General features: G+C 54.1%; 1 protein-coding gene across 5 annotated transcripts in view; it reads left to right on the plus strand.

The window, feature by feature from the left end:
* The window catches only part of PLXNA1 (plexin A1), a 120,332-nt gene extending 103,230 nt beyond the window's left edge, over positions 1–17,102 (plus strand). For all 5 annotated transcript variants that reach the window (XM_054216380.1, XM_054216382.1, XM_054216384.1 and 2 more), the window contains exons 24-32: positions 2,913–3,059; positions 3,882–4,041; positions 4,626–4,729; positions 5,203–5,299; positions 6,007–6,197; positions 7,116–7,285; positions 9,024–9,236; positions 12,877–13,027; positions 16,549–17,102. In XM_054216380.1, the coding sequence (XP_054072355.1) occupies positions 2,913–3,059; positions 3,882–4,041; positions 4,626–4,729; positions 5,203–5,299; positions 6,007–6,197; positions 7,116–7,285; positions 9,024–9,236; positions 12,877–13,027; positions 16,549–16,644 (1,329 nt within the window). In that variant the 3' untranslated portion in view covers positions 16,645–17,102. The remainder of the gene's footprint in view (positions 1–2,912; positions 3,060–3,881; positions 4,042–4,625; positions 4,730–5,202; positions 5,300–6,006; positions 6,198–7,115; positions 7,286–9,023; positions 9,237–12,876; positions 13,028–16,548) is intronic.
* The last annotated feature ends 1,001 nt before the right edge of the window (positions 17,103–18,103 follow it).

Here is an 18,103-nt window from a genome sequence, read left to right on the forward strand (position 1 = left end):
TGGGGACGTTACATTCATGTGCGAGACCTGATGCCCTTGGCCTGTCCCTGCCTGGGCTGAGCCCTGTGGGCAGGTCACGGGGCACGTTCACCTCCTTCAGAAGCTGCTTTGGACCATTCCATGTGCCCTGGGACCAGGGCAATGCCTTTTTATAAAGTCCTTTGCTAAGCCATGGCTTTGGCAGGGGAAATCACCTCCAGTCTCTGGGTGGTAGCAGCAGGAGAGAGAAGTCTGATCTAGATGCGCTATTACAGGAGGAACATATGTTGGAGGGCTTGGATAAACCCGCTGGCTGTGAGATTGTTATGCAGAGGATCATCTCCCTGGGGAAGTGGTTGAAACTCCATCACTTGGGTCACTTGAGTTACAGGAAGGCTTGAGGATGCGCTTATGGCCTCTCCTGGGTCAGCCCCACCAGAGAAGACCCACAGGGCCGGTTCTGCCTGTCTCCTGGCAGTAAGGATCACAGGTGACATCAAAAGCAGGAGAAACCCGGTGGAGTAGATGGAGAGGTATCACAGCAGACAGTTTGCCAGCAGGGAAACATATGCCTTGCACCAAACCGCGGTAATTGTGCATGTAAATGAGGCAGGCGGACGTGTGCCCAGCTGCCAGATCGGCTCTCGGCAAACCTGCCCGGAGCGGGGCTGGGTGCTCGGCATCGAGCGGCCGCGATGTGCTGGGGCGAGGGACAGGGACAGAACAGCCACCCCTGCCCAAGGCCAGCAGTGTGGGGAGCCAGCGGGGGCTGCCGCTTTCACGGGGACCCTGTAGTAGCATTTATCAGACACTTAATGAGACACCCTGGGGAAAGGGAGAGGGATAAATCGAGACAAGCGCTGAAAAATGCACGATATTAGGTGCCTGATGAGCTAGATCTAGTCAATAAGACAGTTTGAGCGTTAGCTGGCTCGCCTCAGTCTGCTCCCCGTGTACCGAGGCAGGCGTGGATGTGCCATGCCTGGGGGTGTTTCCAGTCCCCCTCCAGATGGGCTCGCATGGAGAGCCCCCCCAAACCCCGCTTTGCTCAGGCCCCCAGCAGTGAGCAAACTGCATCAGGGCTGGCAGCGTGGGCATGGCTGCGTTTGGGGGGGCAGGCTGCCCTCCATCAACCTGCCGGGCCACCCGTCCCCATCTCAGCGGTCCCCGCCTGTATCTCACCTGATGGAGACCATCTCGGGGGAACTGCCTGGCGACGTTTTCTGTGGTCCCTGGTCATTTTGGTGGTTTCTGTCAGGGGCGGGCCCCAAACCATCCTCATCTGTTGTGGCTCAGTGAGCCGTGACTCGTGGCAGCATCTTGGCCCAGGTCCTCAAGAGCCGGTGGGGACAGCGAGGTCAGGAGTGCGGTTTTGGATTTTAGGGATAGGACTCGTGTTTAGGACAGGTGGGGAAGCCAAGCTGTAACATGGAGGATGCACAGAGTCAGGGGGACAGGGCAGAGGGGCTGTTTTGTTTGACATTGGGGTGCCCGACGGCTCAGAGGGAGATCTGTGGTCTGAGACGGGAGCAGCCATGCCAGATGTGAGCAGGAGTCTCGCTCCAGGCTGTCCTCCATCCACGCCACTTCCGCAGACTCGGAAGTTTTACAAGGAGATTTTACGAGCCACGGAAAGAAGCAACTCCCGGTCTTTCTGCCGCAGCTGGAGGGGTGGGTTTGGGCGCCGTGGGGTTGCCTGGGGGCTCACCGCTTTGCGGCCAACCGGGCGCTCCCGCCTTGCCGGGCAGCCGGTAACGCGCAGCCTAGCACCCACCGTGGGTCTCTCACTTTTCTAAGCTGACTTAATGAAGCCAAGTTTGCAAATGAAACATAATTTCAGAGACAGGCGTGTTGTCGGAAGGTCTGGGGATGATGTATGCCTGTTCCTGCTCGTTAGCAGCTGTCTCTTTAATTACCGCAGATGCTAACGAGATGCTAACAGCATATGGTGACAGGGAGAGCAGCCGCACTTTGCACCAAAGTACAATTTATTTGTGAGGTTGGGAGGGAGGGAAGGGTGAGGACTGGTGGGGTAAAATCTGCTGGGACTTCTCCCTGTCCTCTGCTCCCATCGTAGCCTTTTTCCACTTAGGGCTAATGCCTGCATCTGGAAGGACTCATTGGGATGCAGCTCAGGGGACAGATTTGGGCCCTGAGTGATAAAGGGGTGTCCATTTCCAGCCCTCCTGTGCCAACTCATGCCTCCAGGCTGGTTGGTGTCTCCAGCCTCAGCGGGTCCTTTGCTGTTCCTGGGTCGCTGCACTTCCAGCATCTTTGGGGGAAGTGTCTGGTCCAGTTTCCCTCTCCCTTCCTCCCTTGATGCTCTCTTGCTTTCCCTTCCCAGTGGATCTGTCTGGCTGTGCCCAGCTATCATATGGAGAAATTTCCTTTGACCTTTTCTCACGTGAGATTGGGCTTCTGGCAGATGCCAGAACTGCTTTGTGATTCCTGGGCAAGAACCACCAGGCTATCCTACTGCAGCATGCCCTTGCCAGTCCTCAGGTGCTTCTCTTGGCTGGGCCAGCTGAAAAGATCGGCCATATCCCATGCACAAAGTCCCCAGACCCAACCTGCTCTGCGCGAGCCCTGAATTTTACCTTTTTAGCTCAGTTTTGGCCTGTAGAACGAGCAGAAGTCACCGGGGAGTGTCTGGAAGCTCTGGGAAGCTGAGCCTGGGGGTTGATAAACAGGGAGCAACCTCCAGCAGCCTTGAACGGAAAGAATGTGTTCCTCCATGAGATGAATTTTACCATGTGCCCCCTTCCTTGCTGTCTTGAGCAAGGGCTGGAGACTCTTTATAAAGCTACGTGTGGGGCTCAGTGCTGCGGGGACACAGCAGGCTCCTGACATGCTGGTGGTTCTTGAAAGGCAAAGGTGGTGCCTGGCACCTTCTCACCCCTCTTTGTCCTTCTCCTCCATCCCCTGTCCCACAGGAGTGTGCTGGGGAACCGCTCTTCATGCTCTACTGCGCCATCAAGCAGCAGATGGAGAAGGGACCCATTGACGCCATCACAGGAGAGGCTCGCTACTCCCTCAGTGAGGACAAGCTTATCCGGCAGCAGATTGACTACAAAATGCTGGTTAGTGCAAGCAGGAGCCTCGCTGGTACTGGTGCTAGCTTGTCCAGCTATTTAACAAGATCTTGGAGGCATCCAAAGTGTGGTGCAGAGAGTGGTTTGTTTCTTGTTCTTCTCTCCAGTGTCCCTAGGGTGCCTCTTAGCCTGTCCGTGTGGCACCCATCTCAGCTAGGGCCAGATTCGGGGCCTTTGCGTGGCAAGGTTTGGCCTTGCCACGGAGCTGCGAAAGCCAGGCATGAACTGAATCCCCCTCTGCGTCTCTCCCAATAAACGCCATGTCCCTGACAGATAGAGGGACAGAGATGCTGTTGAATGTGTGCTACCTGGAGGAGCCAGTGGCTTATGTGGGGTGGGGATCAAAGTTAGAGCCTTGAGGAGATGGAGAGATACTACTCTTCCTCCATATGAGCCATCTCCTCTGTCCAGCTGGATGATAAGCCAGGCCCTTCCCCTGACCGAGCCTGCAGCTGGTGCTTCACCACCTCCATCTCCACTGGGGTGGGCTTGGGAGGGCAGTGGAGTGTGCACAGGCGTCACTCAGGCTAGACAGGTGTTTGTGAGCTGGGCATGGTTTGCTGGCCCAGGATTCCTTCACTGGCACCGTGCTGCCTTTCTGGGAACAGACTGGAGATTTGGGTACTGGGGGAGAGAGGTAGGGAGAAAGAGAGAGCAGGAATATGCCATGTGGCTGCACCCCTGCAGCCGACCAGGAGGTGAGAAGGCATGGCCTGTAGACAGCTGTAGCCTCATGTCATTGGACCTGCCTTTGCAGCCAGTGTGTCACATCCTCTCACGAGAGTCTTTCTGCCCCCCTGCGCTGCTCAGACCCTCAACTGCGTGAACCCTGAGAACGAGAACGCCCCAGAGATCCCCGTCAAGGTGCTGAACTGCGACACCATCACGCAGGTGAAAGAGAAGCTGCTGGATGCTGTCTACAAGGGGGTGCCCTATTCCCAGCGACCCAAAGCCGGAGACATGGATCTGGGTAAGAGAGAGGCGAAGCACTTCCCTGTGGGGAGCAGGGATGTAAACAAGAGCAGAAGTGCCAAAAAAAATGTTCAAGGCAGGAAAATCTGTATCTTCTACAGGAGAGGGGTCCTGGCAGGAGCAGAACGTTTGTGCTTGTCCAGTCTACTTTTGCGGTGCTGGTGGCACTGACTGTGTGGCGACCCCTGGCATGAAATTGTGGGTTCTGCCAGTAGAGAGGATGGGGAAAGGAACCTCCTCGTCTCTGGCTGTGGTCTGGATTGCAGGCTTGAGGTGGCTGAGATCCAAGGAGGCCAGCAATAGTTGAGAACAGTGTTAATAGTCCTGTTCTTAAAGGAGGCGTAGGAGAATGAAGAGGAGAGAAGCAAAGGAAATGGTCGCCGAGGTCAAATCGAGCCTGTCTTTCCTTGAGTACTTAGAAACAGTTTTTGTCCAACGTCCTATTGACAGTCGTTAGTCCTGGGATTCAAAAAGTGGTGGGAGGGTTCTTCTGTTGATACGCAGATTGTGCTCCTACCCTTGCCTTGGCTTTGTGCTCCAAGACCCCCACTAACCATGGGCCCTTCTCCCTCATGGGGACAGAGTGGCGGCAGGGCAGGATGGCCCGGATCATACTGCAGGACGAAGATGTCACCACAAAGATCGACAATGACTGGAAGAGGCTAAACACCCTGGCCCACTACCAGGTAAGGCTGTCCGTGGTGGAGAGCACTGAGCAGTCACCAGCTGCTTTGAGCTTGAGCATCTCTTCTCCCTGCTCAGCTTGGTCAGGGCCTTGGCTTGGCTCTCCAGACCGTGCTGCTCATGCAGGTGCGTAGCCAGGAGGTCTGCAGCCACTTTCCTGCGTGGTCCCCATGTTTATGGTCCTTCTGTTCAAGGAAGCACTAAATGGGGCATCTTCAGGGCTCATAGAGGCTGTTTTCCGCTCTGACCTTACTTTACCATTTTCTTGTCAAGGTTTCTGGTGTGTTCCTGTTCTGACCCTTGCCCCCAGTCTGTCTCAGGGGTAGATCCATAGGTCTCCTTTGCAGGAGATGGATCCCCTGGGGTGGGGTGCAGTGTAGCTTCATCCCTCTTGGGCTGGTTTCTCCCTGCTGCGGGGCTGTTCCTCCTGTGCCTCTCTGGTGCCACAGCCTCCTCATGCCATCTCTGCCCCCAGGTGACGGACGGCTCCTCAGTAGCCCTGGTGCCCAAGCAGAACTCGGCGTACAACATCTCCAACTCCTCCACCTTCACCAAGTCCCTCAGCAGATACGGTGAGCATGCAGGGGCGTCCTCCGCTGCGCTGGCAGGGGAGGCAGCACCGGGCTGGGCTTGCAGACCAAGGCATGGGGCAGGTGATTGTAACTGTGGCTCATGTGAACAAAGTCCTCCGAGCCCCTGGGTCTCCTGCAGCATGCTATTTGTTCTGGTGTCAGAGAGGGAGCAGATGTCCCCAGAGCCATCTCTCTTTGCAACATGTCAGACTCAGGGGAGAAAGATACGTGTCAGATGGCTGCTGCTAAGGGATCCCCTCCCTTTTACTCCCTTGAAATCTAATTAAAATAGGCACAGAGGCACTTTGCACTTAAATGAGCAGAGTTGAGGACTCCAGCGCACATGCTGGCAAGTGTGGTTCAGCCTTGGTTTGGAAGGGAATAGTGTGGTCAGCTCAGACCAACACAGGAGGCATCTGTGATCCTGGTACCTGTGTGCTGGGAGTAGGACAGGCCTCTGCAGAAACCCTTCCATGATCGTCCTGGCCCCTGTACGTCGGCCAGGATTGCACATGGCCCGGGAAGCTGTGAGGACAGTCCCAGAAGAGCTCTCAATCCATGGTGACTGCAGAGGCTGGATCCCAAAGCTCCTGTTTAACAGCTGTGATGCACCCTGAAATCACAGTGGAGGGAAGGGGGATGGAGCAGCTGGTGGCACGGTGGAGGCGGGCAGGGTATGAGTGTCCCCTTGTGCTTGGTGCTTGCAGAGAGCATGCTGCGGACAGCCAGCAGCCCCGACAGCCTGCGCTCACGCACCCCCATGATCACCCCGGACCTGGAGAGCGGCACCAAGCTCTGGCACCTGGTGAAAAACCATGACCACATGGACCAGCGGGAGGGTGACCGGGGCAGCAAGATGGTCTCCGAAATCTACCTGACCCGCCTGCTAGCCACCAAGGTATGGCACGGAGACACAGAGCTGCCACCTGGCTTTTCAGATCTGGATGGGGACGGGTAGCGATTCGCGATGTCCAGAGGTTGTAAACACTGCTTTTTCAAGAACCTTCTGCATCAGCCCAGGAGGAACTACTCTCTTCGTCTTTGGGCTTTCCTGAGATGCAGGTGGCGTTTTTGTGTATCAAAACCCTCAGCGAATATCCCTTGAGTGGATTTTCCTATTTGCTTTTTTTTTGCACCCTTTGTCGTTTTTACTGTTCCCTGTATCCTTGAGCAGCTGCTGGACTGCAAAGCAGAGATGCCCTGGGGCAGGCACCTCATCCCCTTTGGTGTCTGGGATAAAGCTGCAAAATCAGTGATGTGGGAAGGGTAATTACCGGGGGCATTTGGCATCTCAGCAGGTTCCCCTTCCCTCAGCACATACAAAGCCTTCTGTAGTGCTGAGCGGGTGCTGCGTGTCTGAGATGTCCCCAGAGAGGAGCCGAGGGCTGTGCTGTGGGCGCTGGCTCAGGGTTGCAGAGTCTGGGCTCAGCCATCTCCCCCGTGACTTGGCTCCCCCCGTCCGACGTGGGACGAGGGCTTGTTCAGGGATGTTTGTCATCAGGTCTTGGGTATCTTAATGGGGCCCAAACAAGACTGTGATATGATGTAGGTCTGCTTGGGTTTTGCTCTATGTGGTATTTTTATGTGTATGCTTTTAGCATGCTGGATCATGCAGCGAAGGAGATAACCACTGCTGTGTCTGTTTCCCAGTGTAAACCACTGAGAACCAGTAAAGTTACACATACTGTACTGTGCTTCTTTTCCAGGTGGTAGGAATACAAATGAAATTGGTTTAAAGGACAACCTTTAGTTAAAGGCTCATTCCTCTGCCGGGCTGGGCATTGCTGAGCCACCCCTCTCTCTTTCTCCTCCTCAGGGCACCCTGCAGAAGTTCGTGGATGACCTGTTTGAGACCATCTTCAGCACAGCACATCGTGGGAGCGCGCTGCCCCTCGCCATCAAATACATGTTTGATTTCCTGGATGAACAAGCTGATAAGCATCAGATCAACGATTACGATGTCAGGCACACCTGGAAGAGTAACTGGTAATGGAGAGGGGCAGTGGGTCAGAGAAGGGGGGGGCTAACGATATCGCAGCTAATGATACTTCCTGACCCTCCCACCGGAGCAGAAATATGTCCCTGGAAATGATCCAGGACAAGAGAGGCCCATATCTCTGTATTTCGGGTGTGGGTAAATCCCTTGCATGCCTTCCTGCAGCAGAAAAAAATCCCAGGAATGCAGGGCTCCCTCAGCCCTTCCATCCCCAAATCCCGGGCACCACGCTCTGCCTGATGGCTGGAGTCAGCCAAGGACTTCAGCAGTTCTGTTCCCATCTCACCTTGAGCAAACGCTGATGGGCTCCTCCATCCTCCGGGCTCCTCCGGAGAACGCCAGCCCCAATTCTTGTCTCGACTGTCCTAAAGGTGTTTCCACGCTCCCTCCCGTCGCTCAGCCGAGCGTGCCCTGGCAAAGTCAGCGTAAAGCTGCGTATGCGCCCTCCATAAGCTCTCCCGCAGAGCCAACCCATCGGCTCCGCTAATCGCTCCCTGAAAAGCGGGGCGGAGCGGCTGATGAAGCCTCCGTGCTCGGGCCAGGGCTCGAGCAGGCGTTGGCTCCTGCTCCGCGGCCCCCCCTCGGCATTTTTCTTTGCTGCTGCCTCACTGATTTCATCTCTCTGATGTTGCCGTTACTGGAGACGGGTACGTACATTCCCGTGTCTGGCATTTGTTAAATGGCAGCCAAATTGCTTTTGTATAGTTCAGTAACTGTTGGCAATTAGCAGGGCAGGAAAAGAAACATTTTTAAATGGAGATGTGAGAGCGCGGAAGTGCTTGGAACTGATTTATAACTCGGCTTTCTATATTAAAAGAAGGAGCGAAAGGCAAGGAAAGAAAAAAAAAAAAGCCCTGCTCCGCAGGGGCTGGGCACACAGGCTCCTGCATACTAATGCCTGTGCTTATCTCTGGGCGCTAATTCGATGTGTGGAGCTAATTTCTTGAGGCCATTCCCTTCACAAATGAAATATGTACATGCACCCGGTACCCTCATTAGGAAAGTCCTGGGGAACGAAGTGTGTTTTGTTTAAGATAAAAGCATTTGCTGGGTGTTGGTGCTGAGGGATGACAGAGCGGAGAGGCTTTCTGATGGGGGGAGACCTTGAGGTGCTCCCGGGAGAGGAGAGGGGCAGCAGGATTGGGAAATGGAGCCATGGAGAGCAGCACGTGTGTCAATATGCAGTAAACATCCAGTCGGTGGCTGGCCAGGAGACCCGCTGTCTCTGCGGCTGAGAGCTTCATTTCCAGCATCCCAGGCTGCCTAAATTCTTCTCTGGCGTTAAATGTGCTAATGAGTCCCTTGAGGAGTGCAGTTAACCCCCTCCTCCTCCACGGTAGATGTGTGAAATGCCACACGGCACCGTAGACGGGCTTTTTGATGCGAGAGAATGGGACTGTGCCTGCTTTGACCCATGGGCTTAGCAAGGGCTCTTCAGTACGAGCGGATCCTTGGAGAAACCGCAGACCTGCGCCGCCCCTGTTTACCTTTAGAGATGTTGGCAGGGCTGAGGAGTTTCTCCACGGAGAGCTGTGGCCCAGTGGGGGTGGGCAGAGGAGAACAGCCATTTACCCCAGGTTGTTTGCATCCCTGGGGCACTGGGAAAAGCATCCTGCCCAATTCCGGGTCACGGGGAGCTCCTCCTCCTCCGCAACTGGAGACGCGTGTGAGCTGGCTGCCATGTGGGGCTCGGTTCAGGTGCTGACCCCTCTTTCCTTCTTCCCTCAGTCTACCTCTACGTTTTTGGGTGAATGTGATTAAGAACCCCCAGTTTGTGTTCGACATTCACAAGAACAGTATTACTGATGCCTGCCTATCCGTGGTGGCTCAGACATTCATGGACTCCTGCTCAACTTCTGAGCACAAGCTAGGAAAAGACTCTCCCTCCAACAAACTACTGTACGCCAAGGACATCCCCAACTACAAGAGCTGGGTAGAAAGGTGAGTAGACTTGGCAGTAGCTCCTTGCGTCACCTGGAGGACTTACAGTGGACGTACGTGGGCGTGGGGACTTGGGTTGTTGGTGGGAGGACTCCTCTTGGCAGCTGTCTGAAGAGGGATCATATTAACGCTTGTGGAAGGTGATCCTCTCGTTTGGGAGGTGATGCTTTCTTGTCATTGTGTCCTGGAATTAGTTTGCAATAACTGTTTGACGCAGCCGTTTATGACTTGCTTTAGGGGTGCTAAAAGCAACCTCCACTTTTAGGTCGTCCGATGTTTTCTGTTGTAAAAACTTGGTCTGTGCTAGGGAATTGCTAACACCTCCCTCGATTGCTTTCGAAGAGCAGTGAGAAGTCAGTCTTGGCCTAGAGAAGTGTCTTTTTTTGTACCACGACAATACACGCAGGTTTTGCTGAAATGGTTGGAAAATTACCATTTCCCATCTCTCATCCGTCTGTACGTCTCACCTGGGATCCTGAGATGAGAGCACGCGCTCTGAGGCAGTGCTCGGGCTGCTGTCGCTGTGCCGGGGAGCAGGGAGAGGAGCAGGTCCCCTGACGCCTTCCGACACCCTCCACGTTCACTGTTAGCTGATGAGAGGCATCCTTCTGTCCCGCCGAATTAATACAGTGTTAAAGGTTCAGGGTTTGAATGCTACTGATTGCAAATTGATGCGCTCAGGCATAAGGCTGTGTTTAGCTTTATCCTTTTGGGAGAGAAACCTGGGAGATGTCCTCCAAAGCCCTCCAAATAGAGCTACTGTTAAAATGTTGCTGCGTGGCAAAGTGGGACTTCATCAAGCTTAAAAAATGGCAGATTGCAGGTTGCTCACGCAACTTTCCCCTGGTGCTGGTAATCTGTGCTATGGATTATGCTCTTTTTTTTTTTTAAAACTGAAGGCCCTTTCCTCTTTTCAGCATCTAGACCAGATACAGAATGAACCAAATGAAAGATGCCCGGGCAACAATAAGCATCACATTCTGTAGTTTGCAAGCGTGGGATTTTGTAGCCTAAATCATCCTTTCGATACTCCCTTGTACACGGTTATTTTTGTCGTGCCATTGGCATGCCTGGTGCTTTGCAGGCAGGTACAAAGACAAGCTTCTTCCCTTGAGGAAGACAGGGCTTGGATCAGAAGAAAAGATGCCCCTGAGATGTGATGGCTGAGATGAGAGATGAGCTGCACCGTAACAGGAGAAATTTCTTTGCAGGGGGCTGGAGGGGGCTTTGGAGTGGGGTCCTGTAGGAACATCACAAACTTCATAAAGTCAATTTCTCTGACCTTGCCATCTCTGTGACAAAAATATTCAGCTCTGTGTGTGCCTGGAGGTAAAAAAGGTATAAAACCATTCCAGAGTGAAACATTGGTCTAGACACGCTGTGTCCCGGGGGGGGAGGCAAGAGATCTCACCGGTGACAGATGTTCCTGCCATCGCTTACTGCCGGTGTGGTCCCAGAGGCAGCCGAGCAGAGGCAGAGCTGCCCCGTGCAGGGTGCGACTGCATCTCCCACCTTTCGTCTGCTGCGGAGATTTACGACATAATCGGCATTTCTGGCTGTTGGCACGGTTATCGTCGCAAAGCTGTGCAGAGGCAGGATGGGAGCGATGCGTGGGCGGCTGAGTGGGACTGCTTAAGTCCCAACAGCAGGTCTGTCTGTCGCCGTGATTCAGGCACCAGCTGAAAAAAGGGCATCCTGCCAGTCTGAGGCAGGAATAGCAACGGGAAAGGGCCTGGGAGGTGGGGAGCCTGGGGAAGCCCGAGGGGACTGCTGCCAGGGTCATGGCTGTTGTAGGTGTCCTCTGGAAATGGTAGGTGTGACTGGGATCTCGGTCCACAGGAGCCATGCACGCTTATGTTGGAAAATGCTGTTTTCCTGCCATCTTCTTTGTCATGATAGAAAACTGGGAACGTAAAACCCCTGCACATTACCTGGACATCTTGTGGCAGCCACAAAAGCTTTCTTCGTCATCAGGTCTCCCTGTACGTTCATCTCCCATGAGTCCCGCCTCACAGGGGCCTTCACCTACAGGGTTAAAGGCTGGCCAGGAGGATCTCTGTGGGTTTTCTTTGCTAACTGAAGCTGGCTGGAACTGGGAAGGTTGGGCGTATTGTCCCTCATATTCCTTAGCGCAGGTAGAAGTAATGTCAGCTTTAGGAGACGTCACTCTGGAGGTGATCTCTCTAGTGGCGTAGCAGATCTCTTGGTGCCTCACCTCGGACTGCTGCTCTGTTGGCAGCATACGGGAAATCTCTCGCATCACTTTCTGGGTGTGAATGAGCCTCCTTGTTAAAACTGCCCAAGTATTTTATCACTAGCTGAGTTCAGCGCCGTGGGATGGAGTGGATCCTCATATTCATCTCCTCAAGTGGTCTTCCTGCCATCTGCTCCTATTCAAGTGCTTCAGCCGTGTTCCACCTCAGCATTCAGCTGATGATGCTAATGATGCTAATCACTGGACCAGAAACTTCACTGAGTAGTTTGAGGAGTCACGAGGAGTGAAGCAAACCTGGGCGAAACTGGCACTCTCTGTTTCCAGGTGGTGGGAGCCGCTAGGGCTCGTTTGCTGTGGGTAGGGTTTCTTTTTTCATAGAGGCCTGTGGACGCAACCCTGCTTTCCAAAAGGACCTCAGTAGCCAGTTCACTGGTGCGTCTGCTTGGTGTAATGGGATGGTGCAGCTTTGATCTCCCTGGGTTTTGATGAATATCCATTTAGATACTCTGTTTTCCCACTGCAGTTCTGGACCATATAAGCTCTGTCTGCATTTCTCTGTATTTGCTGAGCGTATCAGTGAGGCGGCTATGGGATGGGACTGCAAACCTTAAGGTGTCCTAGGAAATGTAAGGTAGTATTTTGCTGATAGCAACCATCAGACAAGGCAGGAAGGCAGGAAAACACCAAGTCATTTGGCCCAGGCATGACCGAAGACATCAGCTACCTCCTCTGCTGCCCTGGATCCTTTGATTTCACAAACATGTCTGCAGAACCTCAGTTTTTGCTGAAAACGAAAGCTCCTCGTAGGTTTTCGGCGAGCGATAACGTCTGAGCATGGCCAGCGGCAGCCGCAGGCCGTGTTGAATGCCTGTTGCTGAGTAGGACGTAACCACGCGGGCGTGTATCGCTGCAAGGGCTGGATGGGAACTTGCCTTGTGTTCACTCACCAAGGATTTAACGGAATGCAAAAAGGCACGGTTGGCTTTAGCGATGCAGCAGCCTTAGGAGAATGGCAGCAAAGCCTTACGGATTGCTGCAGGCACGGAGGATTCTGGCAGATGCAGTTTCTTGGCAAAACATGCCAATGGGGTGGGAAGGAGGAAAAATACGTGGTTTAGGAGAGGGTAAGAAATCCTTCAGAGCGGTGGCTCCCGGCTTCCCAGCATGGTGAGCTGGGCTGGGCTGGGCTCAGTGCTGCTCCGTCGGGAGCATGTTCTTAATGATGCTGACTGCTCTGGGGAGTGCTCAGAGAGCTCTTGATGGGCGGTGGCGTTACAGTGGGTGGTGGCGGTATGTCACCTCTTGGAAGCAAGATGTTCTTCACCTTGCCTCTCCAGTGGCTGTTCTCAGCAAGCGTCGCGGCGGGGACCCTTCCCCTTCTATCTGTCCCTATTTCTGATCCACTCTTCTGTTTCTCCCTTGCAGATATTATGCAGATATAGCTAAAATGCCAGCGATCAGTGACCAGGACATGAGCGCGTACCTGGCGGAGCAGTCACGGTTACACCTCAGCCAGTTCAACAGTATGAGCGCGCTGCACGAGATCTACTCCTACATCACCAAGTACAAGGACGAGGTAAGACGCGGCGATGGGGAGTCAAGCCTGGGCTACGAGCTGTGTCCCTTTGCCCTCGTTTCTTCAGTCCCACTCTTTTTCCTATAGAAAAACACCCCATGAAATGTGGGGGAGTAATGTAGTCTGTGTAGTCTTGTGCTTGAGCTGGTGGGGAAGGAAAGGTTTGGGAGATGTGGAGCCAGGTGCTGGTGTAGGCAGCGTTTTGTTCCCCATGTTTTCCGCAGTGACTAATGTTGGGAAACACCTATTTTTCTACGCATTTGGCACATGAGCTCTGTGGGGCTGCAGAGTTTGCGGTGTTATCTCAGTGTGGCTCCCCTCCTCGCCTCTCTTGTCCCCCGCCACCGACCCGGCACCGTGGCGGTACCAGCACTGTGTGATTATACAGCAGCGTCTGGCTCTGCTCGCCGGGGATGCTAGAGGACATGGTGGCCTCTTCAGTGCTTGCTTTGTGAGCATCAGTAAGAATGGTTAAAAACCCCTCTGTTGTAATTTATACAAATTAACTTCGTAAAGCACCGCTCAAATCCACACCCCGCATCTTTTTATTAAAGCAATAAAATATGTAACTACAGTAAAATACGGATCTATACATATAATACGATAGTATAGGTTTTATTGTCCCAATAAAGCGGACTGACGACTGTGTTTGAACGGTGGCTTATTTAGATGACAGAGTGCCAGAACATCTCGCTTGGAGAGATCCGGGAGAGCCGGCCTCTCACCCCGCAGGGAGAGGGAGCGCGGTCCCCATTGTACCCTGCAGCAATCCTGAGAGGCGTCTCCCAGTGCTGCTTTGAGATGTGAGTTTAGGGAGTCCATAAGCAGGTTGTAGCAGACCTGGTCCCTGGGTCTAAGGACAGCAGTGGGACCGTGGGGGCCAAAATCCTGGTGCATCTGGGCGCTTTGCAGGAGTGAGGAGGAGGAGGGCCCGGCTTGCCTACAGGGCTGGGAGAAAACCCTGGTGCCTGGGAAGGTGCCGTGTGGTGGTCACTGTGCAGCTGATGGCCACGTGCTGATGACCATGCCGGTGGGACCTCTGTGCCTCTCCCCACATGACTTGGGATGGCGCATCCAGGAGGCCTCCATAGCTCTGCGTGATGAGTTGGCCATGAAGGGTTTCTGGGGTTTTACAGTTCGTACAACAGCTCTGTGGCTACCAAGAGAATGGAAGAGGAGCAGTCTGGAGAATCTAGATCTGCTGCAGGGCAGCCATCATCCCTCAGCTCATTTCCTGCAGGCTAAAAGTCCCCCCAGGCCTTAAATAAATCCTCCAGGCCCTGGGCGAGAGCAGGGAGGGGACCGTGTGGCATTATGAGCTGCTCTTTGGGGGCACAGGTCCTCTTCTTGCCCACTAACGGCAGCCTGACATCTGTTGAGTGTCTTGCTGTCGCCTGCTCTCGGAGCATCACAAGTGTGTTCACAGCTCTCAGGAACTTCTTTTATTATTTGTAATGGGATTAATAAATCGCAGCTGTTCCCTTTGTTTGTTTTCATTCATTAAGCACAATTACATGCAGCCCAATTGCACCCTCTTTGATGCAAAATGGGAGAGAATAATTTTTCCTGTTGTTCAGTGCAATAATATGCTGTCATTGGCTGTGAATGAAAATCATAATTAATTTTCATTTGGGTACTTGCATCTTGGTAATCAGTGGTCCTGGCTCCTTCCAGCAGGTGACAAACCTGGGTGTCTCGCTACGCTCGGCACAGGTTTCCTCTGACTGCATTGTTTCCCTAAGGCTGAGATAAAAGAGGAGCAAATAAATGCAGGGGCAGGTTGTGAATCTTTCGACACCTCAGTGTCCCCGGATACATGGCTGTCTTATCAGGAAAGGCGGAGGAGGTGGCCGAGGGGAATAGGCTCCTCTTCCACTTCTCAGCCCAATCCTGTTTGGTTCCGGCTCAGCCACCTTTCAGGCACGTGGGGTTGTGATTTCTGCATGAGTGTTGTTATAGCTATTTTATTCCGCGTGTAGTGTGACGGCCAACAGCGGCTGCGGAGATGGATGGCGGGGTGGTGTCCCCGGTGGCAGGTTTTGTGGCAGAATCTACGAGCTCTCGCGAGTCCAGCTGTAGCCCCGAGTCCTTGCTGCCAGGCGGGGTAAATCAGGTGTGCCTGACTCTCGCTGGTGAATTTTCCCCTCCTCTGGAGCCAACATGCAGCATTTCCCCTTCCTTTGGGAATAAATTCCCCATCGGGCATCTCCTACTGGCCCAGCAAGCAGGGACCAGCCTGCTCCTGTCCCAAAAAGCCTGGTGGAGAGCCGGAGGCTGGCGGTGGCCGGAGGCTGCTGCGTGGCAGCGCGGTGGATGCTGCACAGCACGCCCCACACGCTGCTCCACAACCCGCCGGCGCTGCAGCAGCTCTTAATCAAAGGGAGCTGATTCCCCATTAAGAAGTTACCTGTAGGGCTCCTGATGGACTTTGCCTGCCTCCTAGTAAGTCTATTAATTATACAACAGTTTGTTTCCAATTATGCGGCCAATGAAATGGTTAATCAAGTCCCCTTTGACGGATGCCTTGATATTTAATTGCAAAAAATTTGCTCTCTCAACTAGCTCACCCGAGGAGATGAGATTTCTGTCAGGTTTGTTTTTTTAAATCAGCTTCTCTGCTCTGCTGGCATGATGTTAGTGAGACGAGACTCCTGGCTGCTGGGAGGGCAACGGCCCCTTCGTTTTACGGTTCATTACTCCCTTCTCCCCACTCCGAGCCTCATCCTCCACCCTCCCACTGCAGCCAGTCCTTTCCCGGTGCTGGGGGCATGGCCGCATCCAACCCAGGGCAGGGGACCATCCCTCCACCCTGAGATCTGTCATCACGGACAGGGGATTGTTTAGAAAAAGAGGATTTCAAGGCAGGAAAGTCATCCTCAGGTGTCTGTGGGTGCACCCCTTGCACAGGACTGAGGGCTCTCAGCGAGGCAGGCTTTGCTGGTGCATCCGTCTGGTCTCCTCCTCCATCACCCCAGTGCGCCCCAGTTGTCCACCTTGGGGAGAGACCAGGGGGGTTTTACCACTGGCGGCAGCTGAAGCCTCGTGGATTTGGTTGTTTTACACTCATGGGACCAGTTCATGGCTTGATCGTGGTCTCTGAAATGCAGCCCCCACTTCCCGAGGACGTTACGGGTTTGTCGGAGTCATGGATGTGATGGGAAGGTGGTGCTGTCTTGCGTTTGGAGTTCACCCTCTACTTGATGATGGTTTTTCATTGTCTTCGTTCCCCCATGTGCACGTTGGCTTCTCGTTATCAAGCAGGTCCCTGGTGTTACTGCAGCCCCTTGGGGGTTGCGGAAGAACCTGTGGGGTGGCAGCACTCAAGCGGTGTCCTCCACCTCGCGCCTCCTTTGGCCCTTTCCTGGCCCTGTGAGGGACGGGAATGAACGTGCACCGCCTTCCGTGGGGCCACATGCCCGTGCCCTGATGCCGTCGATGAGCCAGCGTGGCCGCGGGCAGCAAGGAGCCGCTTTGGGTAGGAGGGCATCTCCTCACCCTGTCTTCTCCCCTCTCTCCCCCAGATTTTAGCCGCGCTGGAGAAGGATGAGCAGGCCCGGCGGCAGCGGCTGAGGAGTAAGCTGGAGCAGGCGATCGACACAATGGCCTTAAGCAGCTGAGAAGGCGGCGGCGCGGTGCCAGCATCCCGGGCAGCGGAGGCGGCAGGAGGGAGGGGGCCGGCCAGCGGCAGGCGCGGGCAGAAGAAGACTTTGGGGCTGGGGCCGGATGGACCCGCGGGAGCCACCACGCCTCCGCACGCTTCCCACGAACGAACAAGGAAACCTCGCGCTTTAGCAGAACAAAAAAAACCCACGAAACAAAACAAACCAACAAATCCCGACGACAGCAGCGACATCACACACACACACACACACACACACACATATCCCACCCCCCGATCCAAGCGGGATGCAGCCGGGACCTTGCAGAGGGGCGATGCCGGGCAGAGGAGAAGGGGGTCGCCTGCCCCATGGACCCGCTGGGCATCCCTCGCCCGGGCAGAGCCCCGGAGCCCCCAAGGAAGGAGGGTCGGGACCGCGGGGCTTTCTAGGACGGCGTTTGGATGTTGTTGTTACTTTGGTGGAGGGAGGGTGGGTGGGCTCCTATTTTTACTGTACTTGACTTGCTCTCCCCTCTTTCCCCCCAGCTGTCTGCCCCCTCTCCTCCTCCTCCTTCTCCTCCTCCTCCTCTTCTCTTTTTCCGTCTCTTCCCCCCTTCTCTCTCTCTCTGGCCTTCTGCCACTAGTGTTAACTGCTATATTTGCACAATTTACACAAGACAAAACAAAATTTTTAATTTAAAGAGAAAAAAAAAATTATAACAAAAAATGGGAGGGGAAAAAAAAAAAGATTCTAAATTTTTTTGCAACAAACTAACAAAAATGGTTTTAAAAAATAAGCTAAAGGACTGATGCTGGGGAGATTTGGGGGTGGGGGCAGTAGGGGTGGGCAAGAAAGGGAGAAATCCCTGAGCTTTGATATTTCTAAAATACGTCCTGTGCCATGTTTTATTTGAATGTTGTTTAGTGCGGAAAAAAAAAAAAAATTGAAAAAAAAAAAAAAAAAAGGTGGGAGTTTTGTTAGCTGGGTAGGTGATCTTATTTAAATGCTGCTGGAGCGGTTCTGGAGGTCGCGGTCAGAGAGGAAGGGAGATCCCAAGGTTGGTTGGTCTTTCCCTGGCGGATCGCTGAGGGATGGTCGGTGTTTTGTTGAGCTCGTCCTGGTTTTCCCGGTCCGGTGGCTGCCGGGGGGGTGTGGGCAGCGCTGCCCGCCCCTGCCCGTCCCGGGACGATGCGGGGCAGAAGAGAGGTGCGGGGGCTTGGGGGCTGTCGGGAGGGTTCGTGGAGAGCCAGCCTGGGGGGTTTTTGGCAGATCCCCTGGTGCTGGAGCAGCCTTAATGAAGTCCTCTTTATTTTTATTTTTTTTTTCCCCCCCATCATCTTTTTGTGCTGATGCGGGGGAAGGGGCCAGATCCCTGGGGAAAGGGGGGGCACCTCCACCGCTTCTCCTGACTGGGATACCCCCGGCAAACCCCGCTGGGTGACCGGCTCGTGGAGGGACTGGGATGCTCGACCGCCAT

The sequence above is a fragment of the Rissa tridactyla genome, chromosome 10 (assembly GCF_028500815.1).
Source record: "Rissa tridactyla isolate bRisTri1 chromosome 10, bRisTri1.patW.cur.20221130, whole genome shotgun sequence".
NCBI lineage: Eukaryota > Metazoa > Chordata > Aves > Charadriiformes > Laridae > Rissa > Rissa tridactyla.